Source organism: Pseudophryne corroboree, chromosome 4 (genome assembly GCF_028390025.1).
Source record: "Pseudophryne corroboree isolate aPseCor3 chromosome 4, aPseCor3.hap2, whole genome shotgun sequence".
NCBI classification, from domain to species: domain Eukaryota; kingdom Metazoa; phylum Chordata; class Amphibia; order Anura; family Myobatrachidae; genus Pseudophryne; species Pseudophryne corroboree.
Window position 1 is genome coordinate 736543549 of NC_086447.1, and position 23182 is coordinate 736566730.

Sequence of the window (23182 nt, forward strand, 5' to 3'; positions counted from 1 at the left end):
GCAATAGTCTGCTTAGAAGCAAGAGCACCCAGTTTGTTGGGTGCATACAGGATAACAGCAAGTCAGTTTTCCTGACTCCAGCCGTCCTGGAACATATTTTCAGGGCCCTGACAACATCTAGCAACTTGGAGTCCTCCAAGTCCCTAGTAGGTGCAAGGCACCACAATAAGCTGGTTCAGGTGAAACACTGACACCACCTTAGGGAGAGAACTGGGGACGAGTCCGCAGCTCTGCCCTGTCCGAATGGACAAACAGATATGGGCTTTTTTGAGAGAAAAACCACCAATTTGACACTCGCCTGGTCCAGGCCAGGGCCAAGAGCATGGTCACTTTTCATGTGAGATGCTTCAAATCCACAGATTTGACTGGTTTTAAACCAATGTGATTTGAGGAATCCCAGAACTACGTTGAGATCCCACAGTGCCACTGGAGGCACAAAAGGGGGTTGTATATGCAATACTCCCTTGACAAACTTCTGGACTTCAGGAACTGAAGCCAATTCTTTCTGGAAGAAAATCGACAGGGCCGAAATTTGAACCTTAATGGACCCCAATTTGAGGCCCATAGACACTCCTGTTTGCAGGAAATGCAGGAAACGACCGAGTTGAAATTTCTTTGTGGGGCCTTCCTGGCCTCACACCACGCAACATATTTTCGCCACATGTGGTGATAATGTTGTGCGGTCACCTCCTTTCTGGCTTTGACCAGGGTAGGAATGACCTCTTCCGGAATGCCTTTTTCCCTTAGGATCCGGCTTTCCACCGCCATGCCGACAAACGCAGCTGCGGTAAGTCTTGGAACAGACATGGTACTTGCTGAAGCAAGTCCCTTCTTAGCGGCAGAGGCCATAAGACCTCTGTAAGCATCTCTTGAAGTTCCGGGTACCAAGTCCTTCTTGGCCAATCCGGAGCCATGAGTATAGTTCTTACTCCTCTACGTCTTATAATTCTCAGCACCTTAGGTATGAGAAGCAGAGGAGGGAACACATACACCGACTGGTACACCCACGGTGTTACCAGAACGTCCACAGCTATTGCCTGAGGGTCTCTTGACCTGGCGCAATACCTGTCCCGTTTTTTGTTCAGACGGGACGCCATCATGTCCACCTTTGGTATTTCCCAACGGTTTACAATCATGTGGAAAAAACTTCCCGATGAAGTTTCCACTCTCCCGGGTGGAGGTCGTGCCTGCTGAGGAAGTCTGCTTCCCAGTTTCCATTCCCGGGATGAAACACTGCTGACAGTGCGATCACATGATTTTCCGCCCAGCGAAAAGTCCTTGCAGTTTTTGCCATTGCCCTCCTGCTTCTTGTGTCGCCCTGTCTGTTTACGTGGGCGACTGCCGTGATGTTTTTCCCACTGGATCAATACCGGCTGACCTTGAAGCAGAGGTCTTGCAAAGCTTAGAGCATTATAAATTTACCCTTAGCTCCAGTATATTTATGTGGAGAAAAGTCTCCAGACTTGATCACACTCCCTGGAAATTTTTTCCTTGTGTGACTGCTCCCCAGCCTCTCGGGCTGGGCTCCGTGGTCACCAGCATCCAATCCTGAATGCCGAATCTGCGGCCCTCTAGAAGATGAGCACTCTATAACCACCACAGGAGAGACACCCTTGTCCTTGGATATAGGGTTATCCGCTGATGCATCTGAAGATGCGATCCGGACCATTTGTCCAGCAGATCCCACTGAAAAATTCTTGCGTGAAATCTGCCGAATGGAATTGCTTCGTAGGAAGCCACCATTTTTACCAGGATCCTTGTGCAATGATGCACTGTTTTTAGGAGGTTCCTGACTAGCTCGGATAACTCCCTGGCTTTCTCTTCCGGGAGAAACACCTTTTTCTGGACTGTGTCCAGAATCATCCCTAGGCACAGCAGACGTGTCGTCGGGATCAGCTGCGATTTTGGAATATTTAGAATCCACCCGTGCTGTTGTAGCAGTATCCGAGATAGTGCTACTCCGACCTCCAACTGTTCCCTGGACTATGCCCTTATCAGGAGATCGTCCAAGTAAGGGATAATTAAGACGCCTTTTCTTCGAAGAAGAATCATTATTTCGGCCATTACCTTGGTAAAGACCCGGGGTGCCGTGGACAATCCAAACGGCAGCGTCTGAAACGGATAGTGACAGTTCTGCACCACGAACCTGAGGTACCCTTAGTGAGAAGGGCAAATTTGGGACATAGAGGTAAGCATCCCTGATGTCCCGGGACACTATATAGTCCCCTTCTTCCTGGTTCGTTATCACTGCTCTGAGTGACTCCATCTTGATTTGAACCTTTGTAAGTGTTCAAAAAAAATTTTTTAGAATAAGTCTCACCTAGCCTTCTGGCTTCAGTACCACAATATAGTGTGGAATAATACCCCTTTTCTTGTAGTAGGAGGGGTAATTTAATTATCACCTGCTGGAATACAGCTTGTGAATTTTTTCCCATACTGCCTCCTTGTCGGAGGGAGACCTTGGTAAAGCAGACTTCAGAAGCCTGCGAAGGGGAAACGTCTCGACATTCCAATCTGTACCCCTGGGATACTACTTGTAGGATCCAGGGGTCCTGTACGGTCTCAGCGCCATGCTGAGAACTTGTCAGAAGCGGTGGAACGCTTCTGTTCCTGGGAATGGGCTGCCTGCTGCAGTCTTCTTCCCTTTCCTCTATCCCTGGGCAGATATGATCTTATAGGGACGAAAGGACTGAGGCTGAAAAGACGGTGTCTTTTTCTGCAGAGATGTGACTTAGGGTAAAAACGGCGGATTTTCCAGCAGTTGCCGTGGCCACCAGGTCCGATGGACCGACCCCAAATAACTCCTCTTCCTTTATACGGCAATACACCTTTGTGCCGTTTGGAATCTGCATCACCTGACCACTGTCGTGTCCATAACATCTTCTGGCAGATATGGACATCGCATTTACTCTTGATGCCAGAGTGCAAATATCCCTCTGTGCATCTCGCATATATAGAAATGCATCCTTTAAATGCTCTATAGTCAATAAAATACTGTCCCTGTCAAGGGTATCAATATTTTTAGTCAGGGAATCCGACCAAGCCACCCAGCTCTGCACATCCAGGCTGAGGCGATCGCTGGTCGCAGTATAACACCAGTATGTGTGTATATACTTTTTATGATATTTTCCAGCCTCCTGTCAGCTGGTCCTTGAGGACGGCCCTATCTATAGACGGTACCGCCACTTGTTTTGATAAGCGTGTGAGCGCCTTATCCACCCTAAGGGGTGTTTCCCAACGCGCCCTAACTTCTGGCGGGAAAGGGTATACCGCCCATAATTTTCTATCGGGGGGAACCCACGCATCATCACACACTTTATTTAATTTATCTGATTCAGGAAAAACTACGGTAGTTTTTTCACATCCCACATAATACCCTCTTTTGTGGTACTTGTAGTATCAGAAATATGTAACACCTCCTTCATTGCCTTTAACGTGTGGCCCTAATAAGGAATACGTTTGTTTATTCACCGTCGACACTGGATTCAGTGTCCCTGTCTGTGTCTGTGTCGACCGACTAAAGTAAACGGGCGTTTTAAAAACCCCTGACGGTGTTTTTGAGACGTCTGGACCGGTACTAATTGTTTGTCGGCCGTCTCATGTCGTCAACCGACCTTGCAGCGTGTTGACATTATCACGTAATTTCCTAAATAAGCCATCCATTCCGGTGTCGACTCCCTAGAGAGTGACATCACCATTACAGGCAATTGCTCCGCCTCCACACCAATATCGTCCTCATACATGTCGACACACACGTACCGACACACAGCAGACACACAGGGAATGCTCTTAACGAAGACAGGACCCCACTAGCCCTTTGGGGAGACAGAGGGAGAGTTTGCCAGCACACACCAAAAGCGCTATATATGACAGGGATAGCCTTATAATAAGTGCTCCCTGTATAGCTGCTTTTATAATATAATTTTTTGCCACTATTTTGCCCCCCCTCTCTTGTTTTACCCTGTTTCTGTAGTGCAGTGCAGGGGAGAGATCTGGGAGCCGTCCTGACCAGCGGAGCTGTGTAAGGAAAATGGCGCTGTGTGCTGAGGAGATAGGCCCCGCCCCTTTTCCGGCGGGCTCGTCTCCCGCTCTTTAGTGTATTCAGGCAGGGGTTAAATATCTCCATATAGCCCCGGAGGCTATATGTGAGGTATTTTTTAGCCAAATAGGTTTTCATTTGCCTCCCAGGGCGCTCCCCTCCCAGCGCCCTGCACCCTCAGTGACTGCCGTGTGAAGTGTGCTGAGAGGAAAATGGCGCACAGCTGCAGTGCTGTGCGCTACCTTTAGAAGACTGAGGAGTCTTCTGCCGCCGATTCTGGACCTCTTCATGTTTCAGCATCTGCAAGGGGGCCGGCGGCGAGGCTCCGGTGACCATCCAGGCTGTACCTGTGATCGTCCCTCTGGAGCTGATGTCCAGTAGCCAAGAAGCCAATCCATCCTGCACGCAGGTGAGTTCACTTCTTCTCCCCTAAGTCCCTCGTTGCAGTGATCCTGTTGCCAGCAGGACTCACTGTAAAATAAAAAACCTAAGCTAAACTTTCTCTAAGCAGCTCTTTAGGAGAGCCACCTAGATTGCACCCTTCTCGGCCGGGCACAAAAATCTAACTGGCTTGGAGGAGGGTCATAGGGGGAGGAGCCAGTGCACACCACCTGATCGGAAAGCTTTACTTTTGTGCCCTGTCTCCTGCGGAGCCGCTATTCCCCATGGTCCTTTCAGGAACCCCAGCATCCACTAGGACGATAGAGAAACTATTGGTAGTTTTTTCACCCCCCACATAATACCCTTCTTTGTGGTACTTGTAGTGTCAGAAAGGTTCAATGCCTCTTTCATTGCTGTGATCATGTAACGTGTGGCCCTGCTGGACATCACGTTTGTCTCGTCACCGTCGACACTAGACTCAGTATCTGTGTCTGGGTCTGTGTCGACCCACTGAGGTAACGGGCGTTTTAGGGCCCCTGACGGTGTCTGAGACGCCTGGACAGGCACTAATTGATTTGCCGGCTGTCTCATGTCGTCAACAGTTTTTTGCAAATTGCTGACATTATCACTTAATTGTTTAAATACAATCATCCAGTCAGGTGTCGACTCCCTAGGGGGTGACATCACTAACACAGGCAACTGCTCCGCTTCCACCTCATTTTCCTCCTCATACATGTCGACACACGCGTACCGACACACAGCACACACACCGGGAATGCTCTGATAGAGGACAGGACCCCACTTAGCCCTTTGGAGAGACAGAGGGAGAGTCTGCCAGCACACACCCAGCGCTATATATATATATACAGGGATAACCTTATATAAGTGTTACTCCCTTATAGCTGCTGTTAATATATTTATTTGCTGCCAAACGTGCCCCCCCTTCTCTTTTTTACCCTGATTCTGAAGCAGGACTGCAGGGGAGAGTCAGGGAGCCGTCCTTCCAGCGGAGCTGTGAGGGAAAATGGCGCTTGTGTGCTGAGGAGATAGGCTCCGCCCCTTCACGACGTCCTTATCTCCCGCTTTTTCTGTGTAAAATGGCAGGGGTAAAATACATCCATATAGCCCAGGAGCTATATGTGATGTATTCTTTTTAGCCACCTAAGGTATATACTGTAATATTGCGTCTCAGGGCGCTCCCCCCCCAGCGCCCTGCACCCTCAGTGACCGGAGTGTGAAGTGTGCTGAGAGCAATGGCGCACAGCTGCGGTGCTGTGCGCTACCTTAGTCTGAAGACAGGATCGTCTTCTGCCGCCGATTTCACCGGACCTCTTCGTCTCTTCTGGCTCTGTAAGGGGGACGGCGGCGCGGCTCCGGTGACCCATCCAGGCTGAACCTGTGATCGTCCCTCTGGAGCTAATGTCCAGTAGCCTAAGAAACCCGATCCACTCTGCACTCAGGTGAGTCCGTTTCTTCTCCCCTTAGTCCCACGATGCAGTGAGCCTGTTGCCTGCAGGACTCACTGAAAATAAAAAATCCTAAACTAAACTTTTATTCTAAGCAGCTCAGGAGAGCCACCTAGATTGCACCCTTCTCGGCCGGGCACAAAAATCTAACTGAGGCTTGGAGGAGGGTCATAGGGGGAGGAGCCAGTGCACACCACCTGATCCTTAAGCTTTTATTTTGTGCCCTGTCTCCTGCGGAGCCGCTATTCCCCATGGTCCTTACGGAGTCCCAGCATCCACTAGGACGTCAGAGAAAAAACATTTATTATAACAGATTCTAAGTTTCATGCAAAACCAATTAAAACACAACAATGACACTCTTAAAAAGACAAAGTCTCATCACTTGATATAAAAATTTGCAATGGTAAAGGTGGAGGTTTACCAAATTCTCGTGTAGTTTGGGCCATAAGATGTAAATAAGGAGTCGTTGGCTCCGGAACCCTTCTCCTCAGTCCAAACTCCACGTATGTCTGGTCAGCCTTTCACCATAAGAGATAGCACTCCTGTCACCCGCTGCAAATGCGTTTCGGGACCTTTCCCTTACTCAAACCAGTGTCAAGAGTGAAACATGGTGTACTATTTAAACCTTATCTGGCAATTAAATCTGGGTCATGGGATTAACCATATGAACAATTAAAATAATAATAAGAATTTACTCACCGGTAATTCTATTTCTCGTAGTCCGTAGTGGATGCTGGGTACTCCGTAAGGACCATGGGGAATAGACGGGCTCCGCAGGAGACTGGGCACTCTTTAAAGAAAGATTAGGTACTACATCTGGTGTGCACTGGCTCCTCCCTCTATGCCCCTCCTCCAGACCTCAGTTAGGGAAACTGTGCCCGGAAGAGCTGACATTACTAGGAAAGGATTTGGAATCCAGGGTAAGACTCATACCAGCCACACCAATCACACCGTACAAATTGTGATAACTATACCCAGTTAACAGTATGAACAACAGCTGAGCCTCATTCAACAGATGGCTCAGAACAATAACCCTATAGTTAAGCAATAACTATATACAAGTATTGCAGAAGTCCGCACTTGGGACGGGCTCCCAGCATCCACTACGGACTACGAGAAATAGAATTACCGGTGAGTAAATTCTTATTTTCTCTGGCGTCCTAGTGGATGCTGTGTACTCCGTAAGGACCATGGGGATTATACTAAAGCTCCCAAACGGGCGGGAGAGTGCGGATGACTCTGCAGCACCGAATGAGCAAACTCAAGGTCCTCCTCAGCCAGGGTATCAAACTTGTAGAATTTTGCAAACGTGTTTGATCCCGACCAGGTAGCAGCTCGGCAAAGTTGTAAAGCCGAGACCCCTCGGGCAGCCGCCCAAGAAGAGCCCACCTTCCTCGTGGAATGGGCTTTTACTGATTTAGGATGCGGCAGTCCAGCCGCAGAATGAGCCTGCTGAATCGTGCTACAGATCCAGCGAGCAATAGTCTGCTTAGAAGCAGGAGCACCCAGCTTGTTGGGTGCATGCAGGATAAACAGCGAGTCAGTTTTTCTGACTCTAGCCGTCCTGGAAACATAGATTTTCAGGGCCCGGACTACGTCCAGCAACTTGGAATCCTCCAAGTCCCGAGTAGCCGCAGGCACCACAATAGGTTGGTTCAAATGAAACGCTGATACTACCTTAGGGAGAAATTGGGGACGAGTCCTCAATTCTGCCCTGTCCATATGGAAGATCAGATAGGGGCTTTTACATGACAAAGCCGCCAATTCTGACACACGCCTAGCCGAAGCCAAGGCCAATAGCATGACCACTTTCCACGTGATATTTTAGCTCCACGGTCTGAAGTGGCTCAAACCAATGTGATTTTAGGAAATCCAACACCACGTTGAGATCCCAAGGTGCCACTGGAGGCACAAAAGGGGGCTGAATATGCAGCACTCCCTTGACAAACGTCTGAACTTCAGGCAGTGAAGCCAGTTCTTTTTGAAAGAAAATAGACAGGGCCGAAATCTGGACTTTTATGGATCCCAATTTTAGGCCCATAGTCACTCCTGACTGTAGGAAGTGCAGAAATCGACCCAGCTGAAATTCCTCTGTTGGGGCCTTCATAGCCTCACACCAAGCAACATATTTACGCCATATGCGGTGATAATGTATTGCCGTCACATCCTTCCTAGCTTTTATCAGCGTAGGAATGACTTCAACCGGAATGCCCTTTTCCATCAGGATCCGGCGTTCAACCGCCATGCCGTCAAACGCAGCCGCGGTAAGTCTTGGAACAGACAGGGCCCCTGCTGCAGCAGGTCCTGTCGGAGCGGCAGAGGCCAAGGGTCCTCTGAGTTAATTTCTTGTAGTTCCGGGTACCAAGTTCTTCTTGGCCAATCCGGAACGATGAGTATAGTTCTTACTCCTCTCCGTCTTATTATCCTCAGTACCTTTGGTACGAGAGGAAGAGGAGGGAACACATAAACCGATTGGTACACCCACGGTGTCACTAGAGCGTCCACAGCTATCGCCTGAGGGTCCCTTGACCTGGCGCAATATCTTTTTAGCTTTTTGTTGAGGCGGGACGCCATCATGTCCACCTGTGGCCTTTCCCAACGATTTACAATCAGCTGGAAGACTTCTGGATGAAGTCCCCACTCTCCCGGGTGGTGGTCGTGCCTGCTGAGGAAGTCTGCTTCCCAGTTGTCCACTCCCGGAATGAACACTGCTGACCGTGCTATCACGTGTTTCTCCGCCCATCGGAGAATCCTTGTGGCTTCTGCCATTGCCATCCTGCTTCTTGTGCCGCCCTGTCGGTTTACATGGGCGACCGCCGTGATGTTGTCTGACTGAATCAGCACCAGCTGGTTTTGAAGCAGGGGTTTTGCTTGACTTAGGGCATTGTAAATGGCCCTTAGTTCCAGAATATTTGTGTAGGGAAGTCTCCTGACTCGACCATTGTCCTTGGAAGTTTCTTCCCTGAGTGACTGCCCCCCATCCTCGGAGGCTTGCATCCGTGGTCACCAGGACCCAGTCCTGTATGCCGAATCTGCGGCCCTCGAGAAGATGAGCACTCTGCAGCTACCACAGCAGAGACACCCTGGCCCTCGGGGACAGGGTGATCAGCCGATGCATCTGAAGATGCGATCCGGACCACTTGTCTAACAGATCCCACTGAAAGATCCTTGCATGGAACCTGCCGAAGGGAATTGCTTCGTAAGAAGCTACCATCTTTCCCAGGACTCGCGTGCAGTGATGCACCGACACCTGTTTTGGTTTTAGGAGGTCTCTGACCAGAGATGACAACTCCTTGGCCTTCTCCTCCGGGAGAAACACCATCTTCTGTTCTGTGTCCAGAATCATACCCAAGAACAGCAGACGCGTCGTAGGAACCAGCTGCGACTTTGGGATATTCAGAATCCAGCCGTGCTATTGTAGCACTTCCTGAGATAGTGCTACTCCGACCAACACCTGCTCCATGGACCTCGCCTTTATAAGGAGATCGTCCAAGTACGGGATAATTATAACTCCCTTCTTTCGAAGGAGTATCATCATTTCGGCCATTACCTTGGTAAATACCCTCAGTGCCGTGGACAGACCAAACGGCAACGTCTGGAATTGGTAATGGCAGTCCTGTACCACAAATCGGAGGTTCTCCTGGTGAGGTGGGTAAATGGGGACATGTAGGTAAGCATCCTTGATGTCCAGTGATACCATATAATCCCCCTCTTCCAGGCTTGCAATAACCGCCCTGAGCGATTCCATTTTGAACTTGATCAAGGATTTCAAATTTAGAATGGGTCTCACCGAACCGTCTGGTTTCGGTACCACAAACATTGTGGAATAGTAACCCCGTCCCTGTTGAAGGAGGGGAACTTTGATTATCACCTGCTGGAGGTACAGCTTGTGAATTGCCGCCAGTACTACCTCCCTGTCCTTGGGAGTAGCTGGCAAGGCTGATTTGAGGTAACAGCGAGGGGGAGACGTCTCGAACTCCAGCTTGTATCCCTGAGATACCACTTGTAGAACCCAGAGATACACCTGTGAGCGAACCCACTGGTCGCTGAAGTTCCGGAGACGGGCTCCCACCGCACCTGGCTCCACCTGTGGAGCCCCAGCGTCATGCGGTGGACTTAGTGGAAGCAGGGGAGGATTTTTGTTCCTGGGAACTGGCTGTCTGGTGCAGCTTTTTCCCTCTACCCCTGCCTCTGGGCAGAAAGGACGCGCCTCTGACCCGCTTGCCTTTCTGAGGCCGAAAGGACTGTACTTGATAATACGGTGCTTTCTAAGGCTGTGAGGGAACCGGAGGTAAAAAAGTCGACTTCCCAGCTGTTGCTGTGGATACGAGGTCAGAGAGACCGTCCCCAAACAATTCCTCACCCTTATAAGGCAAAACCTCCATGTGCCTTTTAGAATCAGCATCACCTGTCCACTGCCGAGTCCATAATACTCTCCTGGCAGAAATGGACATTGCATTAATTCTAGATGCCAGCCGGCAAATGTCCCTCTGTGCATCCCTCATATATAAGACTACGTCTTTAATATGCTCTATGGTTAGCAAAATAGTGCCCCTGTCAAGGGAATCAATGTTATCAGACAGGGAATCAGACCATGCTGCTGCAGCACTACACATCCATGCTGAAGCAATAGCAGGTCTCAGTATAGTACCCGAGTGTGTATACACAGACTTCAGGATAGCCTCCTGCAGGCTCCTTTAAGGCGGCCGTATCCTGAGACGGCAGTGCCACCTTTTTTGATAAGCGTGTGAGCGCCTTGTCCACCCTAGGGGATGTCTCCCAGCGTAACCTATCCGTTGGCGGGAAAGGGTACGCCATTAGTAACCGCTTAGAAATCACTAGTTTCTTATCTGGGGAACCCCACGCTTCTTCACACAATTCATTTAACTCATCAGATGGGGGAAAAGTCACTGGCTGCTTTTTCTCCCCAAACATAATACCCTTTTTTGTGGTAACCGGGTTAATGTCAGAAATGTGCAACACATTTTTCATTGCCGTAATCATGCATCGGATGGCCCTTGTGGATTGTACATTTGTCTCATCCTCGTCGACACTGGAGTCAGACTCTGTGTCTGCCATCTGAGGTAGCGGGCGTTTTTGAGCCCCTGATGTCCTCTGAGATGCCTGGGCAGGCGCGGGCTGAGATGCCGGCTGTCCCAAAGCTGCGTCATCGAACCTTTTATGTAAGGAGTTGACACTGTCGGTTAATACCTTCCACATATCCATCAACTCAGGTGTCGGCCCCGCCGGGGGCGACATCACACTTATCGGCACCTGCTCCGCCTCCACGTAAGCGTCCTCATCAAACATGTCGACACAGCCGTACCGACACACCGCACACACACACAGGGAATGCTCTGACTGAGGACAGGACCCCACAAAGTCCTTTGGGGAGACAGAGAGAGAGTATGCCAGCACACACCAGAGCACTATATAACAGAGGGATTTACACTATACACAAAGTGAATTTTCCCCCAATAGCTGCTTATATCACAATTTGCGTCTAAATTTATGTGCCCCCCCCCTCTCTTTTTTACCCTTTCCGTAGTGTATACTGCAGGGGAGAGCCTGGGGAGCGTCCTTCCAGCGGAGCTGTGAAGAAAAAATGGCGCTGGCTGTGCTGAGGAAGATAGCCCCGCCCCTTCAGCGGCGGGCTTCTCCCGCTTTTTTAATAATAATTATGGCAGGGGATTAGGCACATATACAGTTTAAAACTGTATTATGTGCATTTTGCCACTTATGGTATACTAATTGCAGCCCAGGGCGCCCCCCCCCCCCCCCTGTGGGAGCAATGGCGCACAGCTGCGGTGCTGTGCGCTACCTTATTGAAGACCGGAGTCTTTAGCCGCCGATTTTCTCCGGAATCTTCCGTCTTCTGGCTCTGCAAGGGGGACGGCGGCGCAGCTCCGGGAACGGACGATCGAGGTCGGGCCCTGTGTTCGATCCCTCTGGAGCTAATGGTGTCCAGTAGCCTTAGAAGCACAAGCTAGCTGCAAGCAGGTAGGTTTGCTTCTCTCCCCTAAGTCCCACGTAGCAGTGAGTCTGTTGCCAGCAGATCTCACTGAAAATAAAAAACCTAACAAATACTTTCTTTTTAGTGAACTCAGGAGAGCCCACTAAGTGCATCCAGCTCTGGCCGGGCACAGATTCTAACTGAGGTCTGGAGGAGGGGCATAGAGGGAGGAGCCAGTGCACACCAGATGTAGTACCTAATCTTTCTTTAAAGATTGCCCAGTCTCCTGCGGAGCCCGTCTATTCCCCATGGTCCTTACGGAGTACCCAGCATCCACTAGGACGTCAGAGAATTTTTTTTTATAATTCATGCTAAATGTATCAATTTATCTAAACACTTAACATTAGTTGCTAAAACATAAATAACAATTGACCTTAATCATAAAAATTTGTATGACTGGAAGTGACTCCGGCAGCACTTCCGGTTCTGTGTTTCCATGTTTATATCCTGATAAGAGATATGTCACAACATCAAATAAAAGTTTATTGCAGCATTGGTGGTGTATGTGGAGAGAGCAATCTTAAAAACTTCAGAATAAGGATCCACGGATCTTTTTCCAAGTAACTTCCGGTCCGTGCAACGCATGATGGAAAGCACAAGTACTTCCAGTCCCGGACTTCCGGTTTCGCGTCAATGGAACGCATTTGGTGCACAAGATAGCGGAAAATATAGATAAGGGAAGGCTCTTCTACGCCAGTTCCTTGAAATGAAATAAAAACAAACGACTGTGCAATAATAATGATATATTACATAAAGTGATGTATGATCGGACTTTATGATAAAAACATACAATAAAATGCTCATATTTTAGTAGTGATAGAAAAGCAGAAAAAAGAAAATGATGGACTATGGGGTATATGCAATTGCGGTCGAATTCGCGGCAATTATCGCCGTTTTTTAATTCGACCAAATTCGCCAGGTGAATCCCGGCAGGTGCCTGCCGGGATTCACCATATTCAATGAAAAACGTATTCGCCAGAATCGCGGGCGAAAATCGGCCGATTTGGCGGATTTTGCCGCGATTTTAAAAAACGGGAAAAAACGTGAAAAACCCGAAAAAAAAATGGCGTGGGGTCCCCCCTCCAAAGCATAACCAGCCTCGGGCTCTTTGAGCTGGTCCTGGTTCTAAAAATGCAGGGGAAAAATTGGCCAGGGATCCCCCGTATTTTTAAAACCAGCACCGGGCTCTGCGCCTGATGCTGGTGCCAAAAATACGGGGGACAAAAAGAGTAGGGGTCCCCCGTATTTTTAACACCAGCATCGGGCTCCACTAGCTGGACAGATAATGCCACAGCCGGGGGTCACTTTTATGCCGTGCCCTGCGGCCGTGGCATCAAATATCCAACTAGTCACCCCTGGCCGGGGTACCCTGGGGGAGTGGGGACCCCTTCAATCAAGGGGTCCCCCCCCCCAGCCACCCAAGGGCCAGGGGTGAAGCCCGAGGCTGTCCCCCCCCATCCAATGGGCTGCGGATGGGGGGGCTGATAGCCTTTGTGATAATAAAAAGATATTGTTTTTTCCATTAGTACTACAAGTCCCAGCAAGCCTCCCCCGCAAGCTGGTACTTGGAGAACCACAAGTACCAGCATGCGGGAGAAAAACGGGCCCGCTGGTACCTGTAGTACTACTGGAAAAAAAATACCCAAATAAAAACAGGACACAGACACCGTGACTTGTACAACTTTATTACATACTGCCGACACACACATACTTACCTATGTTGACACGCCGACTGCCACGGTCGCCGACGATCCGAGGGTACCTGTGAAAAAATTATACTCACCTTCCAGCGTCCAGAGGTACATCCACGTCCAGAGGTAAATCCACGTTCTTGGCAAAAAAAACAAACCGAACACCGATCCATACCGGACTAGAAAGGGGTCCAATGTTTTCACATCAGACCCCTTTCTCCCGAATGCCGGGACATCACGTGACTCCTGTCACTGACGTCCCTTCAGCCAATCAGGAAGCGCTACTTCCGTGGCGCTCACCTGATTGGCTGTCCGCTGTCTGTACTGTGACAGCGCATCGCAAAGCCGCTCCATTACTTTCAATGGTGGGAACTTTGCGGGTAGCGGTGGGGTCACCCGCCGGTCAGCCGCTGACCGGCGGGTGACCTCACCGCTACCCGCAAAGTTCCCACCATTGAATATAATGGAGGGAGCTGTGCGATGCGCTGTCACAGTGCAGACAGCGCTCAGCCAATCAGGTGAGCGCAACGAAGTTGCGCTTCCTGATTGGCTTAGAGACCTGTCAGTGACAGCTGTCACTGACAGGTCTCATTCGTGGAAAGGTGTCCCATGTGTCAGCATGGGACCCCTTTCAGTCCGTTTTTGGTGCGGGTATTTGCGTTTTCTTATTTTGCCAAGTCCGTGGATTTATCTCTGGACCATGGTTGAGGTGAGTATTTTGAACTTTTCTTTACAGGTATCCGTGGATTCTACATGGAGAAGAGGACCGATGTCGGCGTGTGAACATAGGTAAGTATGTGTGTGTCGACGTATGAAATAAAGTTTTACTGTCGACGGTGTGTGTGTCCTGTTTTTATTTGGGTATTTTTTTCCCAGTAGTACTACAGGTACCAGCGGGCCCGTTTTTCTCCCGCATGCTGGTACTTGTGGTTCTCCAAGTACCAGCTTGCGGGGGAGGCTTGCTGGGACTTGTAGTACTATTGGAAAAAACAATATCTTTTTATTATCACAAAGGCTATCAGCCCCCCCATCCGCAGCCCATTGGATGGGGGGGGACAGCCTCGGGCTTCACCCCTGGCCCTTGGGTGGCTGGGGGGGGGGGACCCCTTGATTGAAGGGGTCCCCACTCCCCCAGGGTACCCCGGCCAGGGGTGACTAGTTGGATATTTGATGCCACGGCCGCAGGGCACGGCATAAAAGTGACCCCCGGCTGTGGCATTATCTGTCCAGCTAGTGGAGCCCGATGCTGGTGTTAAAAATACGGGGGACCCCTACTCTTTGTCCCCCGTATTTTTGGCACCAGCACCAGGCGCAGAGCCCGGTGCTGGTTTTAAAAATACGGGGGATCCCCTGTCAATTTTTTCCCCGCATTTTTAGAACCAGGACCAGCTCAATGAGCCCGAGGCTGGTTATGCTTTGGAGGGGGGACCCCACGCCATTTTTTTTTATGATTTTACCCTTCCAGCATAAAAAAAAAAAAAATAAAAAAAAAATTATATTTTAAAAAAATATATAAATAATATTTGTGCCTCCCAAAAAAAAAAAAAAAAAGTACCTAATCCCTTCTAATATAAATAGATCTGCTATTCCCCCAAAAAAAAACACCAAAAAAAACATGTTTAAAATTTTTTTATTTGTTTTCACCCTCCAAAGTGTGGCGGATTGAAAATGACGAATTTGCTGTCTAAAAGCACTGCTGTCGAATTTCAAAACTTGAATTGAATATGCTTTGGTCGAATTGCAGCACTTGTATCATTGCAGAAAAGTCGAATTTGCAAAAATTCGAATTTCAAAAAGTCGAATTTTGAAAGTCCGTTTTTTGGTCGGAAAGCACTGGATTGCATAGGGGAATTTTTTTTTTTGGTCGAAAATGACCCGAAATTCGACAATTTCGGGAATTCGACCACAATTGCATATACCCCTATATAGGATTCTTAGGGAACCACTTCAGTTCAAAGTCTGCATTAAGTGCCTTTGGTACAAGGCTTTTCAACTTATCTATCCATTTAATTTCACTCTTAGCCAGTCTTGTAGTTTCTTCATTGTGTTTCCAGGTATTCTTTATATTATCAATGGCTAGAAATTGAAGAATATCTTTTGGTAGAGGAGTTATGTTTTCTTTGAAGTGATTTCAAAGCGAATGTGTCAGCAATCATTTTTTTATATTCCACAGATATTCACTTAATCGTGTTTTCAGTGCTCTACTTGTTTTCCCCACATAAATCTTGTGACAACTACATTCTATGAGGTAGATGACGTTAGTGGTATGACATGTCATAAACGTGTGGAGTTTATATGTGTTCCCATTCACATTAAAGTCTTCATTTTTTTTTTTACTCGTGTTAATTTCTCGACAGGCTTGGCATGTCCCACATCTGTACAATCCTTTGTTCTTGATAGGACGATGTTCTTGAGTAGGTAATGCACTTTTGGTGAATTTATTCTTTAGATTGGGGGCTTTCCGATAAACAAATTGGGTTTTTCCAGGATGGCCTCTTTTAGTATTGGATCTTTCTCCGGTAGGGTCCACAGGATACATTGGGATATGATGAAGCGACAGCGGATTTACACCAATCAGTCAAAGCTTTTCGACCTCCCAGCATGCAACGGGCCCGTCCATATATCCCTGCTTCCTCTCAAAAGAAACAGGCTGATAAGCCAGTGGTAAGTAAATCTTCACCCTCACAGGCTACACGTTTCGGATGAGGAGTCATGGGAAGATAAAAGCTCAATAAACTTCGGCATATGAAGAGGAGGAGGAAGGTCTCAGCTCAGTGGATATAGCGGAGTTAATTAAAGCAATAAAAGCCATTCTATCCTTAGAGAATTCAACAGAGCCTTTGTTAAAAACCAAGGCACCTGTGTTTAAATGTCCCAAAACAGTTAAGACTGAGTTTCCTGGGTCAGATCAGCTGACTGATATCATGGAAGAGGCTTGGGCTACGCCCAATAAGGTTAGAATTCCTGGGAAAAGGAATTCCAACTATCCTCTTCCAGCTGGGGATTGTTTAAATAGGGAGGTGGCCCCTAAGGTAGATACGCATGTGATTCGATTAGTGCGAAAATCTACATTACATTTGCCTTCAACATCACTAAAATGATGTCACGGATAGGAGAGTGGATGGGTTTAAAAAAAAAAACATTTTTTCCCTGTCTGGGGCAGTCATAAGGCCAGCCATGGCTTCAGCTTGGATGGCAGTGGCTGCCTGGGTTGAGGCATTGGAGGGGGATTTTTCAATAGCATCCAGAGAGAAAAAAATCCCATATACTGTAGCACATACAAAACAGGCTGCAATGTTCTTGGAAGAAGCAGCATTGGATATGGGTACTATTGCCTCCAGGGCATCAGCTTCAACAATAGCTGCTCACAGAGCAGTTTGGCTACGTACGTGGAAAGCGGATTTAGAATCTAAGAAGGTTTTGGAATCTTTGCCTTTTTCTGGAGATATTCTTTTTGGTAAAGAAGTGACAGATATTTTGTCAGAAGCAGACTCCAAGAAGGTAAAGTTTCCTTCCACATACAATTTCAAACCTAAAGTTCCAGCGTTTCGGCCCTTTTGGTCTCAAGGAAAAGCTAAAGGAAAAAGTAATGGCAGGCAATCCCAATACAACAAGTCTTGTAAGACTAAAAAGCATTGGGCTACCAGAGGACCGGTTGGAAAAACATATGATAAGCCATCAGCCTGATGGTGCGGGCCTCCACCTGGAGGATCCCAGGGTGGGGGGCCGACTTCAGTTTGCACAGATCTGGCAGCAGTCTACAACAGATGCCTGGGTGCAGGAAGTGGTATCTTTATGTTATGCTTTTGCCTTCAAAAAGCACCCGCCTCAGAGGTTTTTTTTATACCAGCCCGTCTCGGGTAGAGACGAAGGCCAGAGCTTTGCAAGAGGCAGTTCAGGAATTGCTTCAGTCAGGAGTAGTCATTCCAGTTCCTCCTGCACAACGAGGACAGAGTTTTTACTCAAACCTGTTTCTAGTTCAGAAACCAAATGGGTCATTCCAGAACATTCTCAATCTCAAAGTGCTGAACAAATTCATTTGGGTACCTCGGTTTCATATGGAGACTTTACGTTCCATCATTTTGGCCATGGAATCAGGGGATTATATGGTATCCTTTGATATCGAGGATGCTTACCTACATGTTCCTATTGCACTGTCCCATCAAGTTATCTCAGGTTCGCTATCCTCCAACAGCATTTTCAGTTCCAGGCCCTACCTTTTGGGTTAGCCACAGCCCCCAGAGTATTTACCAAGATTATGGTGGTAATGGCAGCTTAGCTCCGCCAGCAGGGGATAAGAATTTTTCCATACCTCGACGATCTTTTAATCCTAATACAGTCGCAGGAATTGCTGCTATGTCATCTGCAACAGACAATAACGTATCTGCAAAGGCACGGGTGGCTCATAAATTGGGCAAAATCGTCTCTGGTTCTGTCACAGCGGATGACTCACTTGGGGGTTGTACTGGTTTCAAGCCTTCAGAGAGTAATTTTACCTCTGAACAAGATATCCAAGGTTCAGTCAAGGATTCAGGAGTTGCTACACAGTCAAAAGGTATCCATTCACGTAGCAATGCGTGATGGGATTGATGGTGTCAACATTCAACATGGTGGAGTATGCACAGTTCCACTCGAGGCCTCTGCAGCATCTGATCCTTGCCAAATGGTATGGGTTGCATCAGACGATAAAAACGCAGACTATAGTTCTTACGATGGAAGTAAGAAGGTCATTAGCCTGGTGGCTACAGGCATCCCATCTGGAAGAGGGGGGACCCTTTTGGATATCAGATTGGGAAATTCTGACATCGGATGCCAGTCTCCAGGGCTGGGGAGCAGTGTCAGGAAGGAGTTGTTTCCAGTAGCAATGGACCAAGGAAGAAGGTTGCCTGCCAATAAATATATTGGAACTTCAGGCCATATACATGGCACTGATTCAGGTAAAGGACATTCTTCAGGGAAAACCAGTTCAGATCCGCTCGGACAATGTGATGGCAGTAACGTACCTCAACCATCAGGTAGGAACTCACAGCCGAAAAGCGATGATGGAGCTAAGTCACACACTAAAGTGGGCAGAACTTCATCATCCAGCCTTGTACGCAGTGTTAGTTCTGGGAGTCCTAAACTGGGAAGCGGATTTTCTCAGTCAACACGCCATTCAGGCAAGCGAATGGGCTCTACACCCGGAGGTCTTCCAGACTTTAGTAGACAAGTGGGGGTTGCCAGAGATAGATCTAATGGCGTCTTATCAGAACAACAAAGTGCTCGCATACGGGTCAAGACCAAAGGATCCCAGAGCGATCTTTGTGGATGCCGTATCGGTGAGATGGGACTTTTATCTGGCCTATGTGTTTACTTCAATCCCACTATTACCCAGGGTGGTGAGAAAGATAAAGCAAGAAAGGAATTCCATGATACTAACCGCTCCGGCTTGGCCCAAAAGACACAGATCTGTAGAGAATGTTGATGGATGCTCCACTCCTGCTCCCTCAACGTCCAGATCTACTGATGCAGGGTCCTTGTTATCACAGACATCTGGATCGACTGTCTTTGACGGCGTGGCTCTTGAGACCTCTATCCTGAAGTCAAGAGGATTCTCGCAACAGGTAATTCAAACAATGCTCAGAGCAAGGAAACCTTCCTCAGCTCGCATTTATCACCTATGGCAAACCTATATTCATTGGTGCAGTGAACGGAAAATGGCCCCATAGTCTTTCAGAGTTTCCAGGGTCTTAGCATTCCTTCAGGCAGGAATGGATAAAGGTTTGAAGGTGGCTTCCTTGAGAGTGCAAATGTCAGCATTGACTGTATGGTTCCAAAAGAAAATTGCCAAGTTACAGGATGTGCATACTTTTTTCCAGGGAATGCTGCGCATTCAACCTCCTTTGTTCCTCCTACAGTGCTTTGGGACTTAAATTTAGTCCTAAAGGCCCTTCAAGTTGCCCCATTTGAACCACTTAATAAAGTGGATATTAAATGGTTGACAGCTAAAGTGCTCTTTCTACTGGTCATGGCGTCAGCTAGAAGAGTGTCAGATTTAGGGGCATTGTCATATCGCTCCCTATTTCTGATTTTTTATCCAGATAAAGCAGTTCTCAGAACTAGATCTAGGTATCTTCCTAAGGTGGTGTCTAAATTCCACCTTAACGAAGAAATTGTAGTCCCAGCTTTCTGCGGGAGATGCATCGCTAGACATGGTCTGTGCCATAAGGATCTACGTAGATCGTACCAGTGCCATCAGAAAGGCAGATTCTCTCTTCATTCTCTACAGATTTCACAAGAGAGGATGGCCTGCTGATAAGCAGACACTGGCAAGGTGGCTTTGGATGGCTATTTCAGAAGCATATTCTCAAGCTGATCTCCCTGTTCCGGCTAATGTCTCTGCTCACTCTACTTTTAAGATAGGTCCATCATGGGCAGCACAACGTTGTGCTTCAGCAGAACAGATATGTAAGGCAGCCACATGGTCTTCCATTAACACATTCATTAGACATTATGCCATGAATACCTTTGCCTCTCACGACGCTGAATTCAGGCGAAGCATTCTCCTGTCCAATCAGGAGCGTCCCCACCACTAAATTGCTTTGGGAAATCCCAATGTTATCCTGTGGATAACCTGTGGACCCTGCCGGAGAAATATACGTTATGTTAAGAACTTACCATTGATAAAGGTATAGTCCACAGGTTCCACAGGGATCCCACCCTGACACATCTGATTTGAGGATCCTTTGACTCACTAACCTCTTCCTTCTTGTGCGGAAGGGTGTGCATGTGTGTTCTTCTCTCCTGATTAGGGCTATCTATGATGCTCCTGCCTTGAGCTTTGGGAATACAACTGATTTGCCTGAGCCAGAAGGCGGAGATATATGGACTGGCCCGTTGCATGCTGGGAGACCGAAAAGCTTTGACCGATTGGTGCCAATCCGCTGTCGCTTCATCATATCCCAGTGTTATCCTGTGGAACCTGTGGACTCAGGAGAAATACCGTTATCAACGGTAAGTTCTTACCATAACGTATATTTCAACAACAGGTGACGTTTTTTCACAATGGGTTCCATCTTCTTATGTTGATTACTGTATTGAGTAATGAAGGCAAATTTGAAGGGATCATTTCCCTTCAATGTTGTTGAAAGATCAGATACTAAAAGAGGCCATCCCGGAAAAACCCAAATTTTTTTTTCTATCGGAAAACCTCCAATCTATAGAATAAATTCACCAAAAGTGCATTACCTACACAAGAACATAGTCCTATCAGGAACAAAGGATTTTTACAGATGTGGGACATGCCAAGCCTGTCGAGAAATTAACATGAGTAAAACCAAATATGAAGACTTCAATGTGAATGGGAACACATATAAACTCCACAAGTTTATGACATGTCATACCACTATTGTCATCTACCTCATAGAATGTAGTTGTCACAAGATTTATGTGGGGAAAACAAGTAGAGCACTGAAAACACGATTAAGTGAACATCTGCTGAATATAAAAAAAGGATTGATGACACATTCGCTTTCAAGTCACTTCAAAGAAAAACATAACTCCTCTACCAAAATATATTATTCAATTTCTAGCCATTGATAAGTATGAGCATCTTACTGTGTGTTTTTATCATAAAGTCCGATCATCCATCACTTTATGTAATATGTCATCATTATTGCACAGACGTTTATTGTTTTTATTTCATTTCAAGGAACTGGAGTAGAAGAGCCTCCCCTTATCTATATTTTCTACTATCTTGCGCACCAAATGCGTTCCATTGACGCGAAACAGGAAGTCAGGTACCGATCCTTGTGCATTCCACGGACCGGAAGTTACTCGGAAAAGGTCAGTGGATCCTTATTATGAAGTTTTACGATTGCTCTCTCCACATACACCACCAACGCTGCAATAAACTTTTATTTGACTTTGTGACATATCTCTTATCAGGATATAAACACGGAAACACAGAACCGGAAGTGCTGTGGGAGTCACTTCCGGTCATACGAAGTTTTATGATTGAGGCCAATTGTTATTTTATGTTTTATCAACTAATGTTAAATGTTAAGATGAATTGATACATTTAGCATGAATTATAATTTTTTCATTATTTTAATTGTTCATATGGTTAACCCCCTGACCCGGATGTAATTGCCAAATAAGGTTTAAATAGCACACCATGTTTCACTCCTGTCACACTGCCTTGTGGAAGGGAGAGGTCCCGAAACGCGTCGGAGGCAGGTGACAGGAGTGCTCTCTCTTATGGTGAAAGGCTGACCAGACGAATGTGGAGTTTGGACCGAGGAGACAGGTTCTGAAGCCAACGACTCCTAATTTACATCTTAAGGCCCAAACTATACGAGAATTTGGTAAACCTCTACATTTACCATTGCAAATTTTTATATGAAGTAATGAGACTTTGTCTTTTTAAGAGTGTCACTGTTGTCTTTTAATTGGTTTCACATGAAACTTTGAATCTGTTATAATACTTTTTTGGGGGGGACTTATTACACCATATTGGAAAAATGTTTCTCTCCCTCTATATGGAGCCTACCATCTGATGCCTTAAAGTGCTACAAATAAAAAAATATTGAGGGAACTATTGACTGCATTTCATAAAAGATTAGCGCATCAATCTGATCTAATTTTTCATATCGGTTTACCTGTACAAATAAGTATACTTGTTCCACTAATAATATATTCAGTTGGGATGAAAAAACAATATGACCAACTTTTGGAAACTGGCAAGAATGACATAATAAACTCCATTGCGCAGAAATGACATAATAAACTCCATTGCGCAGAAATAAATAGATCTGTGAGGTTAGCCAGGCCAACCAGTGAGTGACATTTACCTGTTATCCGTACTGTGGACAGGAAAGTGAGGATAGAGAGCACATAGCAGGGCTGCTATAGAAGAATTTGAAGTGCTCAATGAATACCTGAAAAAAAATGTACAGAGTCACATTATATAGGAAAACAAGTCACATTATATAGGAAACACAAAACCCACCAGACACTACTCCTCAAGACACACCATGCAAACAGTATGCAGCATGCGAAAGACCGAACATAGTCACTGAAACCATATAGGTATGCCTAGGAACTATGGTGTTTGCTCAGCTAGAAGCAACTGCAGCCAACTGGAAGCTGCAACACAGGATCATATAACGCAAGTAATAAATGATTTACCCTTTAAAGGACTGAGATGAGAAGATTTGTTTGTGTTAATATTAGTGGGGTTTTTTTCTTTTAGATATACAGGTTGAGTATCCCATATCCAAATATTCCGAAATACGGAATATTCCGAAATACGGACTTTTTTGAGTGAGACTGAGATAGTGAAACCTTTGTTTTCTGATGCTCAATGTACACAAACTTTGTTTAATACACAAAGTTCTAAAAACTATTATATTAAATGACCTTCAGGCTGTGTGTATAAGGTGTATATGAAACATAAATGAATTGTGTGAATGTACACACACATTGTATAATGCACAAAGTTATTAAAAATATTGGATAAAATTAACTTCAGGCTGTGTGTATAAGGTGTATATGAAACATAAATGCATTCTGTGCTTAGATTTAGGTCCCATCACCATGATATCTCATTATG

General features: G+C 46.8%; 1 protein-coding gene across 3 annotated transcripts in view; it reads right to left on the bottom strand.

The window, feature by feature from the left end:
• ANAPC1 (anaphase promoting complex subunit 1) overlaps positions 1-23182 on the bottom strand; it is a 365074-nt gene that overhangs the window by 88601 nt on the left and 253291 nt on the right. For all 3 annotated transcript variants that reach the window (XM_063918099.1, XM_063918098.1, XM_063918100.1), the window contains exon 39: positions 22422-22508. In XM_063918099.1, the coding sequence (XP_063774169.1) occupies positions 22422-22508 (87 nt within the window). The remainder of the gene's footprint in view (positions 1-22421; positions 22509-23182) is intronic.